This window comes from Garra rufa, chromosome 8 (assembly GCF_049309525.1).
Source record: "Garra rufa chromosome 8, GarRuf1.0, whole genome shotgun sequence".
In the NCBI taxonomy this organism is placed as follows: domain Eukaryota; kingdom Metazoa; phylum Chordata; class Actinopteri; order Cypriniformes; family Cyprinidae; genus Garra; species Garra rufa.
In genome coordinates, this window is record NC_133368.1 from 30,467,301 (window position 1) to 30,489,709 (window position 22,409).

At 40.9% G+C, this 22,409-nt stretch overlaps 1 protein-coding gene across 1 annotated transcript in view; it reads left to right on the top strand.

The window, feature by feature from the left end:
* Positions 1-22,409, top strand: part of ttn.1 (titin, tandem duplicate 1) — a 127,974-nt gene that overhangs the window by 102,181 nt on the left and 3,384 nt on the right. Inside the window, exons 177-208 of the mRNA XM_073845072.1 lie at positions 82-378; positions 472-1,059; positions 1,148-1,450; positions 1,553-1,849; positions 1,948-2,235; positions 2,344-2,643; positions 2,763-3,065; positions 3,178-3,483; positions 3,565-5,331; positions 5,439-5,732; positions 5,843-6,127; positions 6,243-6,542; positions 6,644-8,710; positions 8,803-9,105; positions 9,197-9,502; positions 9,599-9,889; positions 10,009-10,305; positions 10,394-10,699; positions 10,803-11,105; positions 11,245-11,526; positions 11,629-12,222; positions 12,307-12,594; positions 12,675-12,974; positions 13,104-13,406; positions 13,513-13,815; positions 13,910-14,494; positions 14,585-14,887; positions 15,006-15,305; positions 15,426-15,995; positions 16,089-16,394; positions 16,493-17,086; positions 17,184-22,357. Coding sequence (XP_073701173.1) covers positions 82-378; positions 472-1,059; positions 1,148-1,450; positions 1,553-1,849; positions 1,948-2,235; positions 2,344-2,643; positions 2,763-3,065; positions 3,178-3,483; positions 3,565-5,331; positions 5,439-5,732; positions 5,843-6,127; positions 6,243-6,542; positions 6,644-8,710; positions 8,803-9,105; positions 9,197-9,502; positions 9,599-9,889; positions 10,009-10,305; positions 10,394-10,699; positions 10,803-11,105; positions 11,245-11,526; positions 11,629-12,222; positions 12,307-12,594; positions 12,675-12,974; positions 13,104-13,406; positions 13,513-13,815; positions 13,910-14,494; positions 14,585-14,887; positions 15,006-15,305; positions 15,426-15,995; positions 16,089-16,394; positions 16,493-17,086; positions 17,184-22,357 — 19,103 coding nt within the window. The remainder of the gene's footprint in view (positions 1-81; positions 379-471; positions 1,060-1,147; positions 1,451-1,552; positions 1,850-1,947; positions 2,236-2,343; positions 2,644-2,762; positions 3,066-3,177; positions 3,484-3,564; positions 5,332-5,438; positions 5,733-5,842; positions 6,128-6,242; positions 6,543-6,643; positions 8,711-8,802; positions 9,106-9,196; positions 9,503-9,598; positions 9,890-10,008; positions 10,306-10,393; positions 10,700-10,802; positions 11,106-11,244; positions 11,527-11,628; positions 12,223-12,306; positions 12,595-12,674; positions 12,975-13,103; positions 13,407-13,512; positions 13,816-13,909; positions 14,495-14,584; positions 14,888-15,005; positions 15,306-15,425; positions 15,996-16,088; positions 16,395-16,492; positions 17,087-17,183; positions 22,358-22,409) is intronic.

The window sequence follows — 22,409 nt, forward strand, 5'->3', positions numbered from 1 at the left end:
TCCATTTTTGTTTATCTGAAAGTTTCTAAATAATCTTATTAATTTTATGTTTTAAATATGATTTCAACTTTGCACCAACAGAAAAACCAAGTCCACCTGCTAGGCTTGGCGTTACTGCAGTAACAAAGAATAGCATCACCATTGCATGGTCAAAACCAGAGTATGATGGTGGAAGCCGAATTACCAGCTACCTTATTGATGCCCTTGAAAAGGGCCAACAGAAGTGGGTTAAATGTGCCACTGTTAAAGCCAACACCCACATAATTAAGAACCTAAGGGAAAATGCAGAATACTTTTTCAGAGTTCGTGCTGAGAATCACGCTGGACTTAGTGAGCCCAAAGAAATGATTATTCCTGTGGTTGTGAAAGATCAACTGGGTAAGTCTTAAATCATTCAATTAATTCCATGTATATCATAGTTAAATAATCTATTAATGTTGTATTTCCATTTTATTTGACTATTATTTACAGATGCTCCTGAGTTTGATATGAAGAATTTCCCACACAACACTGTTTATGTGAGAGCAGGATCAAATCTTAAATTTGAGCTTCCTCTCTCTGGTAAACCAATGCCAAAAGTCACAATGTCAAGAGGCAATGCTCCAGTTAAGTGCGGCAAGAGATTCAGCTTTGAAGTAACCCCTGAAAGTCTTAATATCAACCTTAAAGAAAGTATTGCAAGTGATGCTGGAAGATACGACATTGTTGCTTCAAACACAAGTGGAACCACCAAGATGTTTGTAAACATACTGGTCCTGGATAGACCAGGTCCTCCAGTTGGTCCTGTTGAAGTTAGTGATGTGAGAGAGACAAGCCTGTTCCTCAAATGGCTCCCACCTGTGTATGATGGTGGCAGTCCTGTCACAAACTATGTTGTTCTTAAACGTGAAACAAGTACTCCAGCCTGGACAGAAGTGTCATCCACAATTGCAAGAAGCACTGTTAAAGTCACCAAACTTACAAAGGGAGAAGAATACCAGTTCAGGGTTAAAGCAGAGAATCGCTTTGGCATCAGTGATCACATTGATTCTCAGTCAGTTACAGTGAAGCTTCCATACAGTGAGTACCTAGATAATGTACGTTTGCAATCGTTTTTAGTTATGTCTGAGTTTCTGTTAAACCCCTGCTCGTTTATTGCATTTTTTAGCTATCCCTGGACCACCATCAACACCATGGCTGGGTTTTGTGTCAAGGGAGAGCCTCACTGTCTGCTGGAATGAGCCAGTAACAGATGGAGGAAACTCAGTGGTTGGATACCACGTACAAATGAAAGAAAGAAGCAGCATTCTTTGGCAGACAGTGAACAAAACAGCAATCCCTGCAACTCAAATTAGAGTGACAAATATATGTCCTGGAATGATTTATGAATTCAAGGTAGCTGCAGAAAATGCAGCTGGCATTGGAAAGTTCAGCAAGACATCAGAAGAAGTGCTAGCAATTGATGCCTGCGGTAAGCTTAAATAACAATACAAGTAATATATAAACTCAGCTGATATGTTGTCAAGCTTCTTTGAATTTTGTTGTTATATAACAAATCATTGTTTTGTTTTAGAACCACCGGCAAATGTGAGAATTTCAGAGGTTACAAAAAATTCAATTAGCCTTGTATGGCAGAAGCCTCCATTTGATGGTGGAAGCAAAATCACTGGCTACATGGTTGAACGAAGAGATGCTCCAAATGGCAGATGGACAAAGGCTAACTTTACCAATGTCATTGAAACCAACTTCACTGTGTCAGGCCTGACTCAGGATCAGGCATATGAATTCAGGATTTTTGCCAAGAATGCAGTTGGCTCGATCAGCAATCCCTCTTTAATTGCAGGACCAGTAACTTGTGTTGACATTTCTGGTAAGTTTATTGCTGTTATATTGCTAGTTATCTCATGTTATGCCCAGCAATACAATTCACACTGTATTACACACTTTTCTGTTTCCACCCATTCTTAGGTGCTCCAGTAATTGACCTACCCCCAGAGTATTTGGATGTTGTCCAATACAAAGCTGGTACATCATTCAAAATCAAAGTGGGAATATTTGCTAAACCTTTGCCAACTATTGAATGGCTTAAAGATGACAAGGAGCTAGTGTCAAGTGCACAGCTGTCAATTGAGAACACAACTGACTCATCTGCCATCCTCATTAAGGATGTTACTCGATTTAATACTGGAACCTATGAGCTCAAAATCAAGAATGTGTTTGGCACTGCATCTGCTTCTATCAGAATACAGATTTTAGGTATGTAATCATTTATGTCAAAAAATATATATAAATGTAATTTCAATGTCTTTTTCTTCTCTTTATTTCCTCATTGTAAATTTAAAATCATTTTCATTCTGTAAATAGACAAACCAGGACCTCCAGCTGGACACATTGAATTCAAATCAGTCTCTGCTGACAAAATAACAATTGCATGGGAACCAGTGGCTGATGAAGGAGGTGCCAAAGTAACTCATTACATTGTAGAAAAACGAGAAACAAGTAGAGTAGTGTGGTCCCCAGTTTCTGAAGAAATGCAAGCACGTACTGTCACTGTCCAAAAGTTGGCTAGAGGAAATGAATATGTTTTCCGGGTCAGAGGTGTTAACAAATTTGGAGCTGGAGATCCTCTGGAGTCAGAGCCTGTTATTGCCAAAAATGCATTCGGTAAGGAGAAATTAACTAAAAATCAAAATTATTAAACTATATAATATATAGTTATGGTAAACCAGGTAATGTAACTGTACAAATACACTATTTATTAATTAATTAATTGTTTTTTCTAGTTACTCCTGGACAACCTGCTACACCTGAAGCAACAGATATCACCAGAACATCAATGCAGATTGTTTGGGATAAACCTAGTGTGGATGGTGGTAGCGTGGTTACAGGATACTATCTGGAGAAACGTGACAAGAAGAGTCTGCGCTGGGTAAAAGTGTACAAGGACCCCATTAGTGACACCAAAGCAAAGGTCCATCATCTCACAGAAGGAAATGAATATCAGTATCGTGTATCTGCAATCAATAAAGCTGGGGAAGGTCCATGCTCAGATGTTTCTGAATTCTACAAAGCTGCTGATCCAGTCGGTACGTATTATTGTATCATTTTACTGAAATGTTAATTTTACTAAATTCATATTTAATTAGGAGTCTTACTGCCTTGACAAAGTTCTAACCAAGTCTTGTAAATTCTCCTAAGACCCACCATGTGAACCAACTAAGCTCAAGGTAGTGGACTCAACTAAAACATCAATCACACTTGGATGGTCAAAGCCAGAGTATGATGGAGGCAGTGAAATCACCAGCTACGTTGTAGAAAAAAGAGTTGGCGAGGAAGGGGAGTGGACAGTGATCAGCCATAAGGGAGAAGTGAGAACCACAGAGTATGTTGCCTCAGATCTTAAACCAGATATTGACTACTACTTCCGTGTATCTGCTGTTAACTGTGCTGGACGTGGAGACCCAATAGAAATGGAAGAGCCAGTACAAGCCAAAGACATTCTTGGTATGTATTTATGTTGAAATGCTTATAATATATTTTCCACTTGTAACAACAGCATAAATAATTGTAATTGTTATTTTGCAGAGGAAGCTCAGGTTGATACGGATGTTGCAATGAGAACCCACTACATTGTGAAAGCTGGTAAAGATGTTGAAATCATGGTGCCCCTAAAAGGCAGACCTGCTCCAAGTGTCTCTTGGAAGAAGGAAGACCAAAACATTGACAATGATCCTAAATATGACATTCACAACACAGACACGTCATCGTGTCTCATAATGACACAAGTAACTCGAAACGACACGGGTAAATACACCATTAATATATCAAACGGTGTAGGCGAACCAAAGTCCTTAACTGTGTCTGTTAAAGTACAGGACACTCCAGCTGCTTGTAGGAATTTGATCTTGAAAGACGTCACTCGTGGGAAAGTTACACTTTGTTGGGAGCCTCCTCTACTGGATGGTGGTGCTGAAATTACCAATTTTGTTGTTGAGAAAAGAGACTCTTCAAAGCGTACATATGCCTGTGTTACAAATAAGTGCAAGGAAACCACATTTGTAATTGAAGAACTCTCGGAGAAGGCATTATTCTTCTTCCGTGTATTAGCAGAAAATGAGAACGGAGTTGGAGATCCATGTGAAACAGTAGAGCCAGTTAAAGCCACAGAGACACCAGGACCAGTCAAAGACCTTTCTATGAAAGACTCCACTAAGACTTCAGTAACGCTACAATGGAACAAACCAGATTATGACGGTGGTAGCATTATTACGGACTACATAATTGAAAAGAAACTCCAAGGTCAAGAAGAATGGGCCCCTGCTGGCACAAACAAGCACTGTGAACATGAAGTTACAAAGCTCAAGGAACTTACTGAAATGTTTTTCAGAGTTTGTTCCAAGAATGAAAAGGGTACTAGTGACTTCGTTGAAATTGGACCAATTAAAGTAAAGGACTATATTATCGCACCAGAAGCAAATCTTGAAGAGTATCCTGATAGTCAAATCAGTGTACGTTTGGGACACAATGTCCACATTGAATTGCCATACAAGGGTAAACCGAGACCAACCATTCTTTGGTTAAAGGACAATTTACCACTGAAGGAGAGTGAAAAAATACGCTTTAAGAAGACTGAAAACAAAGCAACTCTTATGATAAAAAATGCGGAGAAAGAGAATGAAGGCAAATACACACTTACTCTTGACAACACATTCTTCAGAAAATCTTTTCATATACAGGTTATTACTCTTGGACCACCCTCTAAACCAATTGGACCCATTCGTTTGGATGAGGTCAGAGCAGAAAGTATAGCTATATCTTGGGATGAGCCAAATGATAATGGGGGTGGAGAAATCACTTGTTACACTGTTGAGAAACGTGACACTTCTCAAACAGACTGGAAAATGGCTTGTTCAAGTGTGATTGGAACATCATTTAAGGTACCCAATCTGATCAAAGGAATTCAATACCAGTTCAGAGTCTGTGCAGAAAATAGATATGGTGCAAGTGAACCTTTAGTTTCACAAAATGTCATTGCCAAGCATGAGTTCAGACCACCTGGCCCACCAGGCATGCCAGTAGTTTACAATGTTACAAATGATGGCATGACTATTCAGTGGGATAAACCTATTTTTGATGGAGGTTGTCCAGTCCTTGGGTTCCATGTTGAGAAGAAAGAGAAGAACAGCATAATGTGGCAAAAGGTCAACATAATCTTGGTGAAAGACATGGAGTTCAGGATTCTTGGTCTTATTGAAGGTTTGGAATATCAGTTCAGAGTCTACGCCCAGAACGATGCTGGATACAGTCGAATGAGTGACGCAAGCAAACCTGTTATGGCTGTTTCACCAGTTGGTAAGTTTAACTTTAAGACTTATTTTTGTCGCTTTAAAATTTTCACGTTAGAAATATGACATTTGACAGTGTCTAAATACTAAATAACATATGTATTTTAATTTCAGATCCTCCTGGTACCCCTGACTACGTTGATGTAACAAGTGATTCAGTTAAACTGAAATGGGAAGCACCCAAGCGTGATGGTGGAAGCAAAATTGTTGCCTATAATGTGGAGAAACGACAGGGCAAAGGACGGTGGTTAAAAACCAATTTTACAAATGTTACTGACACAGAATTTACAGTGACTGGTCTTGCTTGCGGTGAACGCTATGAATTTAGAGTTATAGCAAGGAATGCTATCGGCACAGTGAGCCCACCCTCTCAGTCTTCTGGATATGTCTTAATCAGAGATGAGAGCTGTAAGTACATTCAGTTTATATTGTGTCTGTCGTTGTTCAGTGGTCAACGTTTTTATATGCAATCTTATGTTGGTTTGTATATGTTAAGTTCATAATCTTATCTCTTTCAGTTTCTCCAAACATTGAGTTTGGACAGGAATACTTTGAGGGAGTCTCTATTAAAGCTGGAGAAAACATCAGGCTAAAAGTAACAATCACAGGAAGACCAACACCAAAAGTAACCTGGTACAGGGATAATATTGAATTAACCAAGAAAATGGTTGATATCACAACAATTTCTGGATCAAGTACCCTCTTTATCAGAGATGCTGACCGTAGTCACCGTGGTCTTTATACTGTGGAAGCCATAAATCCCTCAGGATCTAAAAAGGAATCAGTGAAAGTTGAAGTCTTTGGTATGAATCATTTTTGTAGCTTCCAGCATCCCTCTTATTGAATCATTCCACCCTTTAATCACTTTATTTTCTTGAGATCCACATCTTTAATGTTTCTATAATTTCTATCTTTCAGATACACCTGGTGAACCTGTAGGACCAATCACATTCTCAGATATCTCTGAGGGCAGAGTAACACTTTCATGGAATCCTCCTGAAAATGATGGCTGTTCTGAGATCACTCATTACACCATAGAGAAGCGTGAAACCTCTAAAATTTCATGGGCACTTGTTACAGATGAGTGCTTGGCATGCACATACACTGCCACCAAACTAATCAAGACAAATGAGTATCAGTTCCGGGTTTCTGCAGTCAATAGGTTTGGTGTTAGCAGACCACTGGATTCAGCTCCCGTGATTGCACAGATGCAATACAGTAAGCTGATAGAAAGCTTATACTGAAATATATTATTTCCCAAATTGTATGTAAAACACTGTAAAACAAAAACCTGTCATTTCTTTTTTTCATCCCTGCAGCTGTTCCAGATTCTCCTGGAACTCCAGATGCAACAGATGTTGATGGAGAGAGTATCACAATCAACTGGGCTCCACCAACACATGATGGTGGAAACCCAATAAAATATTACATTGTGGAAAGACGTGAAAAGAAGACAGGTCGCTGGCTGAAAGTCCTAACAAGGAAACCCATTGTTGAGGCTGCGCACAGAGTGACTCATCTCACAGAGAATGTGGAGTATGAATTCCGTGTGTATGCTGTAAATGATGCTGGAATTGGAGCACCAAGCAACATTTCAATTCCAATTAAATGTGCAGAGCCAACTGAAGAACCTGATGCCCCATCTATTGTCAATGTGAATGACACTACCAATACTACTGTCAGCTTGGAATGGACCAGACCTGCATATGACGGTGGTATGGAAATCCATGGCTACATTATTGAGATGTGCAAGGGATCTGAAGCAGAATGGCACAGAGTCAATGAGGATCTTTGTGCTGTCACAAAATATAATGTCACTCGTTTGGAAACTGGTGCAGAGTACAAGTTCCGTGTTTGTGCAGTCAATTCTGTTGGAAAGGGCAAAGCTAAAGAAATACCTGAGTCTGTACAGGCAGTAGACAGGCTCTTGGCCCCAGAAATTGACATAGATGCATCCTTCAAACAGACACATATTGTGAAAAGTGGTGAATGTGTGTGTATCCGTATCGCGTTTAAGGGAAAGCCAACACCTACAGCTTCCTGGACAAAAGTAGATGGAGAACTTGGTGTTATGACAGACATCACTACCACTGAGACATTCACAGCCTTGACACTGGAAAACTGCACTAGAAATGACACTGGAGAATACACTCTCACTCTTGAGAACGGTAGTGGCAATAAATCTATTACTGTTTCTGTCAAAGTGTTGGACACACCTGGTGTACCAGTGGCTCTCTCCATTAAGGAAGTCACAAGAGGAGCTCTCACAATTGCTTGGGAACCTCCTACCAATGATGGTGGTGCACGTGTTCATCATTACATTGTTGAGAAGCGTGAGGCAAGCCGCCGTACATGGACAGAGGCAGCACCCAAGACCACTCAAACCAGCTTGAGAATTTCTGATCTCCTGGAAGGTGTACCTTATTTCTTCAAAGTCATGGCTGAGAATCAGTATGGTCTTGGTGAAGCATATGAAATGCCTGATCCAGTTATTGCCACAGCTGAACCTGCTCCACCAAAGAGGGTTGATATCATTGATACAACTGACACATCAGCAACCCTGGCCTGGCTTAAGCCAGAGCATGATGGAGGAAGCCGTATCACAGGCTATTGTGTGGAAGGCAGAGCAAAAGATGCAGATAAATGGGTTGTTTGTGGTACAACGAAAAACCTAACCCTCGAAATTAAAGGACTCACAGAGAACAGTGAGTTTGAATTCCGTGTCAAGGCAAAGAATGATTCTGGGTTCAGTGTGCCAAGAGAAGCTTTCTCCTCAGTTATCATTAAAGAGCCACGAATTGAACCTACTGCCGATCTCAGTGGTATCTCCAATCAACTCATTACTAGCAGAATTGGCGAGTCTTTTGAGATTGATGTTCCGATTAGTGGAAGACCAGCTCCAAAGGTATCCTGGAAGCTTGAGGAAATGAGGCTGAAAGAAACTGACAGGGTTTCAATAAAGACTACCAAAAACAGGACCACTCTCACAGTTAAAGACTGCATGAGAGGTGATGGAGGTAGATATTTCCTCATCCTTGAGAATGTCACTGGGTCAAAGACTTTCACTGTCACTGTCAATGTCATTGGCAGACCAAGCCCTCCAGAGGGCCCTATTGAGATTTCCTCAATTACATCAGAGTCATGCGTACTGTCATGGAATCCACCTGAGGATGACGGTGGAACAGACATCACAAACTACATTGTTGAGAAGCGTGAATCTGGCTCCACTGCTTGGCAGCTTATTAACTCAAGTGTAAAACATACTTCTCTCCATGTTTCTCATCTAACCAAATACATGCAGTATACTTTCCGTATCTGTGCTGAAAACCGCTTTGGTGTGAGCAAACCAACAGAATCTGAGACGATTGTTGCAGAGCATCCATTTGGTATGTAATAGCTAACAAGAAATTTGTATTTTTGAGATACTATATAAATGATTAAATATCAAATATTTAATTACATCTTTTAATTTTCACAGTTCCTCCAAGTGCTCCAACAAGGCCAGAAGTGTTCGCTGTAACCGCCAACAGCATGAGCATTCGTTGGGAGGAACCGTACCATGACGGTGGCAGCAAAGTTTCTGGCTACTGGATTGAAAAGAAGGAGCGTAACACAATTCTCTGGGTGAGGGAAAACAAGATTCCCTGCTTTGAATGCTACTACAAGGTGGAAGGCCTTGTTGAGGGTCTTGAATACCAGTTCAGAGTGTATGCAATGAATAGCGCTGGCCTCAGCAAAGCAAGTGAAGCATCAAAGAGGGCTGTGGCACAAAATCCAGTTGGTAAGTACATCACAATTAAAAAGTAATTCATACCAGTCTAGATCAGCAAAAACTATACTTACATGTAGTCTTTGATGATACAAATGTACAGATCCTCCAGGAAAAGCAGAAGTTACTAATGTATCCAGATCAACAGTCTCAATCAAATGGTCAATGCCCCTGAACGATGGTGGAAGCCCAATCACAGGCTACATTGTTGAGCGCAAGCCGTATACTGTCACTGGGGAAGGTCGCTGGCTTAAGTGTAACTACACTAATGTTACTGAAACAAAGTTCACTATCACTGCACTGGGAGAAGGAGAGGAATACGAATTCCGTGTAATTGCCAAAAATGCTAATGGAGTGTTGAGCCTGCCATCAGTTTCAACAGGACCAGTAACCTGCAAAGCAGAATACGGTATGTATCATACATGATTCTTTCACTAAACATATAAGACTAATATTTTTTATGAATGAGAACCTAAATACTCATGACACTTAAATTATTTTGCAGTTCCACCCAAAGCAGAGCTGGACAGCAAACTCCTTGTGGACACAGTTGTAATTAGAGCTGGATCTGATCTGGTGCTGGATGCTGCTGTTGGTGGTAAACCTGAGCCTAAAGTCAGCTGGTCCAAGGGTACAAAAGAGCTAGAGCTTTGTGAAAAATATGCTCTCCAGTATTCAAGTACCCGTGCTCTGGCAATCATCAAGTTCTGTGACAGAGATGACACTGGAAAGTATGTTCTGACAGTTAAAAATGCAAGTGGAACAAAAACCGCTGAAGTCAATGTTAAAGTTCTTGGTAAGTGTACAGCAATAACAGAAATGAATGGTACCTTCAAGTCCCAAATAACTGGTATCTCCAGTGCCAAATATGTTGTCTTATATTCATTCATACAATATTTTTTCTTCTTTTTCAAGACACACCTGGTCCCTGTCAGGAAATTGCAGTAAGCAATGTATCTGAGGAAAAATGCACAGTGTCTTGGAAAGAGCCACTGGAGGATGGTGGTGACCCCATCACACATTACATTGTTGAAAGAAGGGATACCAATAGGCTTAACTGGGTTATCATGGAGGCTGAATGCAAAGCCCTAACATGTGAAATTAAAAGACTTTTCAAGAACAATGAATATATCTTCCGTGTGAGAGGTGTGAACAAGTATGGATCTGGTGTGACAGTACAGTCTGCCCCCATCTTTGCCAGAAACTCATTCAGTAAGTGCCTTATTTATATTAAAAACATTAGTTGAGGTATTTCACAGTGTTACATGTTACAATATTCCACCTTCATTTACAATTACAGCTGTCCCGTCACCTCCGGGAGCACCAGAAATCCTTGCAGTTGGAAAAGACTTTGCCTCAATCGAGTGGCTGAAGCCTGAGAGCGATGGTGGCAGTGAAGTCACAAACTACTTGATTGAGTACCGCGAAAGAAAGAGTGTTAGATGGATCAAGGTTAACAGAGATTCTATTCTCAAGGACACATCCTTCAAAGTCAGTGGTCTCCATGAAGGCAACATTTACCAGTTCCGCATTACAGCCATGAATGCAGCTGGTGATAGTGAACCTAGTGAGGTGTCAATGTATGCCGTTTGTAGAGTACCAACAGGTATGTTTTTTCTGAAACAACCTCATTATTAACATTTAAATGTGTATATTACTATTGTAACAATTGTTTACCGTGTTAAATCCTGTTAAATCCCTTATTTTAGGCACTCCAGATCCACCTTCAATTCCACGGGTTACAGACACTCACAAAGATAGTATTAGCCTTGCCTGGACACGACCAGTTGAAGATGGAGGTGCTGATGTTATTGGTTATGTTCTTGAGATGCAAGAAGCTGGTGCAGAGGAATGGAAAAAAGTGCATGAAAAGAACCTTAGGGTGACAGAACACGCAGTTACAGGTCTTTCCGCTGGCAAAAAATACGGTTTCAGAGTTGCAGCAGTCAACGTAAATGGAATAGGTGACTTCAGTGATCCTTGTGCAGAGACTGAGCCTGTGGAAAGAATTGGTATGTTCACAAAAAAATTCAAACTGTGGTATGCTGTCAAAGTTTGATATGTACAAATGCAAGAAAGGAGTGATGTCCAATACCTTTAGTAAGTATCTTCTCTACTAAACTATCTTGTTTTGTTTATTATTTATTCCAGAAATTCCTGACCTTGAGCTGCCTGATGAACTGACAAAGACAATTTGTCTGAGAGCAGGTAGTTCTCTTCGCCTCCATGTTACTGTTACTGGTAGACCGATCCCAACTGTAACCTGGACCAAACCTGGTGTGGACCTCCAAAATCGTGGCTTTATTGAAGTGACCAAAACTGCTACAACTCTCATTATTGACAAGGTGCACCGCTATGATGCTGGTAGATATACACTTGAAGCTTCAAATTCAGCTGGGAAGAAGGATGCAAGCATTCTTGTGAAAATCTATGGTATATATTTTTCTCATATTAAATCATGGATTTTATTTGTAGTACATATAACAACACACCTTAAATGATGTCTAAACAGCATGTTTGTGAATTATTTCTCAGATACACCTGGTCCAACTGGTCCAATTAGGATGAAAGAGCTTACAAAAGATTCTGCTCATATTACTTGGGATGCTCCTGAGGTTGATGGTGGAGCACCCGTCAATAATTACATCATTGAAAGACGAGAGGCATCAATGAGAGCATACAAAACCATCACATCTAAATGCAGCAAGACATCATACAAAATAACTGGTCTGACAGAAGGAATGCTATATTATTTCAGAGTCTTACCAGAGAATATCTATGGTGTCGGTGAACCTTGTGAGACACCCGATGTTGTGTTGGTGTGTGAAGTTCCACTGCCACCAGCCAAGCTTGAAGTTGTAGATGTAACCAAAACGAGCGTATCACTTGCCTGGGAGAAACCTTTACATGATGGAGGCAGCAGACTCACTGGCTACATTGTTGAGGCTTGTAAAGCTGGTACTGACAAGTGGATGAAGGTGGCAACTTTGAAACTTACAGACTTTGAGTACACTATTACGTCACTTAATGAGAATGAGCAGTACCTCTTCAGGGTACGTGCTGTCAACAGCAGAGGAGCTGGTGAGCCAAAAGAAATTGTAACAGCTGTGACAGTTCAAGAACTAAGAGGTAAGCATTAAGATAATTAAAAAAAAAATAATCCAATGCTGTCATTTGTATGTCATGTCTCACTATTCCTTTTTCCTCTTTCAGTCATGCCAAAGGTTGATCTATCAACTATTCCACAGAAGACAATAAGTGTTTTGGCAGGCAAACCCCTTGAGCTTGACTTACCAATTATAGGAAGGCCACCACCAGTTTGTTCTTGGTTCTTCAATGACAATAGGTTAAAGATTGTGGAGCGTGTGAAGATAAAGTCAACTGGAAAATTCTCTAAATTAACTATTCTGGACACTACCATTGATGACAGTGGAGTGTATACTGTTGAGGTGAAAAACGTAACAGGAGTAACTACTGAAGACATCAAAGTCATCATTCTTTGTAAGTACCAACTCCCAGCATTAAAATAGATATTTTAAAATGGTTTTAATATTAATCATAAATCTCTTCTCTCTCTATAGCCAAACCTGATGAGCCTCAAGGACCCATCCGGTTTGATGAAATTGATGCAACGTCAGTCACAGTAAGCTGGGATCCACCTGCGAGAGATGGTGGTGCACCAATTAGCAACTATGTGGTTGAACAACGTGATGCTCATCGCCCAGGATGGGTACCTGTGTCGGAATCAGTTAGCAGACCAACATTCAAGTTTGACAGATTGACAGAGGGCGATGAATATGTGTTCCGTGTTGCAGCAACCAATCGCTATGGCACTGGGGAATACTTACAGTCAGAAATCGTAATGTGCAAGAGCTCCAAATGTAAGAATCTTTTTTTTTAATGACGATATATATATATATATATATATATATATATATATATATATATATATATATATATATATATATATTCTAGACCTACTTAATCACAATTTCGAATTGTTGTTACAGCCATTCCCGGGCCACCTGGAAGACCCATTGTATTTGATGTATCACGTGATGGCATGACTGTTGCATGGGAGCCACCAGATGAGGATGGAGGCTTAGAAGTCTCTGGCTACATTATTGAACGCAAGGAGGTCAGATCCGATAGGTGGATCCGTGCTAATAAAAATCCAGTGACAATGACAAGATACAGATCCACTGGATTAATTGAAGGCCTGGAATATGAACACAGAGTGACAGCCATCAATGCTCGTGGTGTTGGCAAACCTAGCCTTCTTTCTAAACCAGCAGTAGCAACTGATCCAGTTGGTAAGCAAAATATTACTAATAATACATTTTTGCATGTACAAACTGACATCGAATTTTGGTATATTCAATTATTATCACTGACTAAACAATTACATAACCCCTACAGATCCACCTGGGTCACCTCAAAACCCGCGAGTCACAGATACCACAAAATCTTCTGTGTCTTTGGCCTGGAGTCCTCCAGATGAAGAGGGTGGTGCTAAGGTTTCAGGTTATCTAATTGAGATGCAAAAGGCTGGTTCAGTAACCTGGATGAAATGTAACGCTACACCTTCACTGATCTGTGAATATACTTTGACACAAATGCCGCAAGGAGAAGAATTCAAATTCCGTGTTATGGCCTGCAATGCTGGTGGACCAGGTGAACCAGCTGAAGTACCAGGCGTTGTGACTATAACAGAGATGCTTGGTAAGAACTCATGACCCTGTCAACTCCAAGTAGTTATCTGTGTGAAATGCTATATGTCTGGAATAATTTAATGATTTGAAATGTGCTATTTCAGATCCTCCAAGCTATGATCTTGAAGCAAAATACAAAGATGTCCTTGTAGTCAGATCTGGAGGAGTAATCAAACTTTCAGTGCCCATCAAAGGCAAACCTACTCCTACCAGCAAATGGACCAAGGATGGATCAGAGGTGACCAACCGTGCAATGATTGCCTCCAGTGAAGACGTATCAGAGCTTGTAATCAAACAAGCTGAAAGGTCTGATTCTGGTGTTTACTATCTGCATCTGGAAAACAAGTGTGGCAAAAAGATGCTTCCTATAAAGGTTAAGGTTATCGGCCGCCCATCTGCACCTGAAGGCCCTCTTAGATTTGATGATTTACAAGCACATTCTGTAAGAGTTAGCTGGAAACCACCAACAGAAGATGGTGGTTCCGAAATTGTTGGCTACATTGTGGAGAGACGTGAAGTAACAAAAGCAGCTTGGTACACTGTTGACTCGCGAGTGGTTGACACATCCCTTGTGGTTAAGGGACTAGAAGAAAATGCTGAATACCACTTCAAGGTGACAGCTGAGAACCAGTTCGGAATAAGCAACTCCCTGAAAACAGAGACAACTGTTGTACCAAAGACTCCCATTTGTAAGTTCTTGTCAGTTGTCTCATTTCTAAGCATTGCATGTTTGTTGTTAAATATAAAAACATCTTTCATTTTTTGTTATTAATATTTAGGTATCCCAGAGGCTTCAGGCACTCCACCAGAAATTATGGATGTTACTAAGAATTCTGCTGCTTTGGCTTGGACTAAACCCAAAGATGATGGTGGATCTCGCATTACTGGTTACTTTATTGAGTACAAAGAAGTGTCATCTGATAAATGGATTCGTCATGAGACAAAGATTACCTCAACAATGTATACTCTTAGTCAGCTCACTACTGATGCTGAGTATCAGTTCCGTGTTATTGCTGTGAATGACATTGGAGAGAGTGAACCAGGACCTGCATCAGATTCAGTAATATGCAAAGATCCATTTGGTATGATAGCATTCTTAATTTGCTATATATATGTCCTCTGTTCATTAATTGATTCAAAATTGTTGTCTTGATTTAATTAAAAGAAAATAATATTTATTTGCACCCCTGATTTATTTAGATAAACCAAGCCAGCCAGGAGAAATTGACACTATGACTGTTACTAAAGACTACATTACAATTAACTGGGAGGCTCCAGCATGTGACGGTGGTAAACCAGTCCTTGGCTACTGGATTGAATACAGAAAGTCTGGAGAGAGTGCTTGGAAGAAATGCAATAAGGAGCGCACAAAGGACAAACAGTACACTCAGGGTGGTCTACAAGAGGCAACTGAATATGAATTCAGAGTATTTGCAGAAAATGAAACCGGAATTAGCAGACCACGGAGAACAGCAACTGGCATCAAAACTAAACTGGGTGGTAAGTATGGTTTGAAGTAGTATTGTATGTATTGTGATAGTTAGGACAATAATATTATTAAATATGAATTTTTGGAGGAGAAGTTTAATTGACTAAAATGAAATCTCTTTTTTATTTTAGTTGGAAACAAACCAGCTCTCAGGAAAGAGATGGATGAGGTCACTGCCAAACTAGGACAAACTGCAACTCTCAAATGTCAGATTATTGGAAGACCTGTTCCAGAAATTAAATGGTACAAAGGTGGAAAGGAAATCAAAGAAGGTCGCAAATATGCAGCGACCTCGGATGGCCGCAATCATACACTGACTATTTCAACCGATCAACAGGAAGATGAGGGTCTGTACACATGCAAGGCAGTGAATGAAGCCGGGGAGTGTGAGACAAGTGGATCTCTGGTCCTTGAAGCAGCACCACAGTTCCCAGTGCCACTGAAAGACAAATTCTTTGCAACATGTGGTAGCACTGTGCGCATACATGTTGTTTACATTGGTCGACCCCAGCCTAAGATCATGTGGCTTTATGGAGCCAAGGCTTTGGAGCCCTCAGAGAATGTTATAATTGAAAATACAGAGCACTACACTCATTTGATTCTCAAAAATGTACAGCGCAGAGTAAATGGAGGAAAATACAGAATCAGGATCAACAATCACTTTGGGGCTGCAGATACTGTAACTCATGTTGAAATCTTAGGTATATGCTTAATAATGCTTAATAAATTGTTTAAAAAAATCTGCTGGGTATTAGTGGAAATTAGACCAATTAACATATTCTTTGTGTTTTTAGATAAACCTGCTATGCCAGAAGGTCCTCTTGTTCTTGATGCACTGTTGAAGAATTCTGTGATCATTAGCTGGAAAGCTCCCAAAGATGACGGAGGATCTATGATTACAAATTATATTGTGGAAAAGCGTGAAGACAAGGAAGGAGCAGAGTGGGAACTTGTATCTTCATCTATCACCGGCACTTCATGCAGAATTCCTAACCTTGTTGAAAATGAGGGATACTTCTTCCGTGTTTCAGCACAAAATCGTTACGGCAATAGTGAATCAATGGAGACTCCTTCTGCTATCCTCATCAAGAGTCAGCTAGGTAAGTAATTATGAAACATGACAAAGAAGTAACTACAATTTTGATGTTTTTTTTGTGTTGATAATTAAAATGAACAAATTAAAATGTTTGTTTTACAGAGAGGCCAGGAGCTCCATTAAAACCAGTTGTTTCTGCACTTACCAAAAACTCCTGTGTTGTGTCTTGGAAGCCACCTCTCAGTGATGGAGGCTCTAAAATTAAGAACTACTGTCTTGAAAAGCGAGATAAGAAGAAGGGTGAATGGGTTGCAGTTACAACGGATGAAATCCACCAGACTGTGTATTCTGTCAAGGGCCTGACAGAAGGTGTAGAGTATGAATTCCGGGTGAAATGTGAAAACCTTGGTGGGGAAAGTGATTTCAGTGAAGTATCCGACCCTGCCGTTCCAAAGACTGATGTTGAAGTGCGTGCTCCTGCCTTTAAGGAAGACCTCAGAAACATGAGTGTAAAATTCAATAGCAATGCAACATTTGTCTGCAAGATAACAGGACAGCCCAAACCTGTAATTAAATGGTTCAAGCGTGGTAAGGAAATTCAAGCTGATGGCACCAAAATCAAGATCCAAGAATTCAAGGGAGGCTACCAACAGCTTGTTATTGCTGATTGTGAGGCAGAAGACTCAACTGTATATCAGATCAGAGCAACAAACCAGGGTGGATCCATTTCTGCTACCGTTTCTCTAGATGTTGAAAGTAAGCTTCCAATATTTTTATATACTTTATCTGGCTTAACATGCAAATCTGTCTGTAGGAAAAAGTGATGGATTCATTTTTTTTCTTTTCTTTTTAGTCCCTGCTAAGATTCATCTGCCTAAGAATCTGCAAGGAAAGGAGGCTATCCCTGCCCTTCGTGGTGAAGTGGTCAACATCAAAATTCCATTCAGTGGAAAACCAGATCCAGTTATCACTTGGCAGAAGGGACAAGACCTTCTTGATAATGATGGACACTATCAAGTCATTGTCACACGATCCTTCACATCTCTTGTATTCCAGAATGGAGTAGAAAGGAATGATGCTGGTTTCTACATTGTGTGTGCCAAAAACAGATTTGGAATTGACCAGCAAACAGTTGAGCTTGATGTTGCAGATGTGCCTGATCCACCACGTGGCATCAAAGCCAGTGATGTTTCGAGAGATTCTGTCACACTCAACTGGGTAGCACCTGCCAATGATGGTGGAAGTAAAGTCACAAACTATATCATAGAAAAGTGTGCCACCACAGCAGAAAGATGGATTCGTGTTGGCCAGTCTCGTGACACCCACTATACTGTTGTCAATCTGTTTGGAAAGACAAGTTACCAATTCCGTGTCATAGCTGAAAATAAATTTGGTCAGAGTTCACCATCTGAGGCAAGTGGACCTGTTGTAACGAAGGAAGACAAATCCAGAGTTCTTAACTATGATGAAGAAGTTGATGATACCAGGCCAGTTTCCAAAGGCAAAGCTCCTCATTCAGAGGCTAAGAATCTTCACAACAAGTACATGATTGCTGAAGAGCTTGGCCGCGGACAGTTTGGTATTATTCACCGGTGCATTGAAACCAGCTCTGAGAAAACTTACATGGCTAAATTTGTCAAAGTCAGAGGTGCAGATCAGGCACTAGTGAAGAAAGAAATTGCAACACTGAATGTGGCACGCCACAAGAACTTCCTGTTACTGCATGAGTCATTTGACTGCCCCGAAGAACTAGTCATGATTTATGAGTTCATCTCTGGCGTGGACATATTTGAGCGCCTTGGTACTGCCAATTTTGAACTCAATGAGCGTGAAATTGTTAACTATATCAGACAAGTATGTGAAGCTCTTGAATTCCTTCACAGCAAGAGTTATGGCCACTTTGATATCAGGCCTGAAAATATAGTGTACACCACAAGAAAGGGAACTAATGTCAAGATCATTGAGCTCGGACAATCTAGACACCTTACACCTGGGGACCAAATTAAGGTTCAGTACATGACAGCTGAGTTCGCTGCACCAGAAATTCACCAAAATGAGATGGTTAGCACCGTGACAGATATGTGGTCTGTTGGTGTCCTTGTGTATGTTCTTCTCAGTGGACTTAATCCATTCGCCGCTGAAACTAATCAGCAAATGATTGAGAGCATTTGCAATGCTGAGTACAGTTTTGATGATGAAGCCTTTAAGCATGTAAGTGTTGAGGCCTTAGACTTTGTGGACCGCCTACTAACCAAAGAGCGCAAACATCGTATGACTGCTGCAGAGGCTTTGAATCATCCTTGGCTGACAATGAACTCAGAGCAACTAAGCACTAGGTCCATCAAGATTACACGCCATAAGAGATACTACCAAGCCATGGTTAGGAAAGAATGGAACACTGTTGTCTCATCAGCTCGTGTTGCCAGTGGTGGTGCTATCAGAAGTCAGCGAGGAGTAACAGTCTCTAAAGTGAAGATTGCACCATTTGAACATGGACCAGTTGCAGGACAAATTAAACACAGTGTTGCTGATGAAGGTGATGATATCAAGCTCATCTGCAACATTGATAATTACGATAGCACCACCGAAGTAACATGGTACTGTGGAGTAAGACAACTGGAAGAAGGTGCTAAATGCGAAATCACTTATGAAGACGGGCTTGCTACCATAACTATCAAGGGAATCAACAGAACTGATGATGGAACATACAGATGCAAAGTTGTCAATGAGTATGGTGAGGATAGTGCCTATGCTGAGCTCTTTGTAAAAGGGGTAAGATCCTACCGTGAGTTCTACACTACCCGTGTGGTAAAGAAAGTAAAACGCAGAGTTGACACAACAAGACTACTCCAAAGACCTCCTGAATTTACTTTGCCATTGTGTAATCGCACTGCTTACATTGGAGAGGATGTGCGCTTTGGTGTCACAATCACTGTGCATCCTGAACCTCGTGTAATGTGGTTGAAAACTGGTCAAAAGATTACGCCAGGAGATGACGACAAGAAATACACTTTTATTAGTGATAAGGGCCTGTATCAGTTAGTTATTCACCATCTTGACCCAGATGATGACGCGGAATACAGTGTTGTGGCACGGAACAGATTCGGTGATGACAGTTGCAAGGCTCGTCTCACAGTGGTCCCTCGTCCTGCTCCTGCTGATAACACCTTAAGACCTATGTTCAAACGTGTTCTTGCAAACCTGGAATGCAGAGAAGGCCAGAGTGCGCGTTTTGAAATGAGAGTGTCAGGGCATCCTTCACTGAAATGGGAAAAAGATGGCACGCCTTTGGCATTTGGTCCACAAATTGAAGTTGTGCATGAAGGCTTAGATTACTATGTCTTACATGTAAGAGATACTCTTCCAGAGGATTCTGGCACATACAGAGTCATTGCAACTAACTCAGCTGGGTCTGCAAGTTGCCAAGCCACACTCAAGGTTGAACGTGTGACACATGTCAAAAAGGAGGAGAGTGAGGAAGAAAAGAAGAAGAAATACGATCTTGATCAGCAACAGATGGACAAGAAAGTAAGACTAACTCAGATACTAGCAGGTGCAGATGTTACCCCACTTACTCCAGTTGCACAGCAAGCACTAAGAGAAGCTGCAACCATGTACAAGCCAGCAATTACTACCAAGAAAGTCAAGAGCGAAGCTGAGGAAGCCAAAGAAAAAGAGGAGAAGAAGAAGAGAGCAGAAGAAAAGAGGCTGAGAATGCCATATGTTGTGCCTTCACCTCGTGTTGTTGCTCCTACTTCTCTTGAGGAGGATAATGAAATCAAACACTTTGTGCCTTTCTCTGATATGAAGTGGTACAAGAAACTTCGTGATCAATATGAGTTCCCAGAGCCAATGGAAAAGTTCCCCCAGAAAAGACTTAAGCGCATCCGACTGTCAAGGTGGGATCAGTTCTATGAAGTACCCCTGCCAAGAATTAAAGACCAATACAAGCCAAGATGGCATATTCCTGTTTCACAGGATGACCTCGAGACTGTAAGGCCAGCAAGACACCGCACACCTTCTCCAGAGATGGAGGCTTACTACAGAATCAGGAGACGTTCTCTTGGTGATCTTTCTGATGAGGAACTCCTTCTGCCTGTTAAAGATTACTTGTCAATGAAGAGAACAGAGGAAGAAAGACTTAAACTTGAGGATGAACTTGAGTTAGGCTATTCTGCTTCCCCACCAAGTCTTAGCCCTGTACGCTTTGAACTCTCTGCACTGCGTCACCCATCACCTAAGAGAGCTGCGTATGATGAGGAGGAAGGGGAGGAAGTTCCAACATATGACTCCTACCGTATTCCATCTAAATATGAGGCTGGTCCAAGCTATATTGACTTACGTCAGCGTCACGATAGGGCAACATACAGAGCTCCAAGACAAAAGCAAAGGTTATATGAGGAAAAAGAGGATCAGGAATTGCTTAGGTCAGTAACGACAACCACAAAATTAACTTCCTACAAGACCAAACTGCAGCACATTGAGTTTGAGGAGAAAACAAAGGTCAAAAGAAAGGAAAAAACAAGAGTTTCTGTGTCAGCAGTAACTGACGCAGCAGTCATAACTGATATACCTACAACATCATTTGCTCCAGCAACTCGTCCTAAGAAACCTTCTGCAGCTCTGGCAGAAAAAGAAGTGGTTAGAACAGCTACACCTGAAAAGACACGCCCACGTTCCCCCAGCCTTGAGAAAGCAGCCACTACACCAGACTTATCAACAAAAATTGATTATATGTCAAGGTATGAGTCAAGAAAGAAAGCCTTGAAAACTGAGAGGAAGTTTGAAATTGTGACCCAAGAGCCTTTTACCCTTGACCATGCTCCTAGAGTGACTGTAAGAATGCGCTCCCACCGTGTGCCAATTGGCCAAAACACTAAGTTCACACTGAATGTCCAATCTAAGCCAGAAGCACAAATTAAATGGTACCACAATGGTGTGCTGATTGAAGAAAGCAGAAAATACCGTATGTTTAACATGAGTGGTGTTTTGTCTCTTCAAATCATTGATTGTCAGGAAGAGGACAGTGGCACCTACCGTGTCGTATGCACAAATGCAAAAGGTGAGGCCTCTGACTATGCAACTCTTGATGTTGCTGGTGGTGGATTTACTGCATATGCCTCACAGCGTAAAGATGAAGAGCCACCAACTCCCTTTGTCCCTGAGATGACAAAAACAGATGTTTATCATGTTTCATCTACAAAAGCAGCATCTGTATCGGAAACAAAAGTGGCAGTGTCCGAAAGTAAAACATCCAAGGTAGAAGAAACAATTGAGACTGTTGTTCAGGAGAAGCAAGTAACATCTGAAATCAAACTTGAAACTATGGAAGTGACAGCAGTTGAAGAAGTTGTGGTTGAGAAAATTTCGGAGACTAAACTTGAAGCAACAGAAGTAAAAACAGTAGTGGAAGAAGTGGTTGAGGAAAAGAAGCCAACTCTTCCAGCCACAATTCTGACTAAACCACAGTCACTCACAGTATCTGAGGGAGAATCCGTTAAATTCACATGTGACGTTGATGGTGAACCTGCACCCACTGTAACATGGATGCGAGAGGCACAAGTAATTGTGTCATCTCAGCGTCACCATATTACCTCAACTGAATATAAATCTACCTTTGAGATTACCCAAGTAGAAACATCAGATGGAGGTAACTACACTGTAGTGGTAGAAAATTCTGAAGGTAAACAGGAGGCACAGTTCAGCCTAACAGTTCGTAAACCAACACCTGTACAGAAAGTTCTTGCTTCTCCTCCAAGAGTGAAATCTCCAGAATCTCCCCGTTTAAAGTCACCATTTGGAATTAGATCTCCACAGAGAATTAAATCACCTGAACCAGTTAAATCTCCCCCAAGAGTTAAGTCTCCACCCATGGTAAAATCACCTACTCCAAAAGAAAAAGCATCCAAGCCAACCTTCTCAGCAGAACTAAAAGACATTTCAGCCTCTGCGGATACTATAATAAAGCTTACAGTGAAAGTGTCTGGTGAGCCTACACCATCAATCTCTTGGATGAAGGATGGAAAAGTAAGCAAGATTTTTATTTATTTTTATTAAAAAGGTAAAAAGGATGGATTTA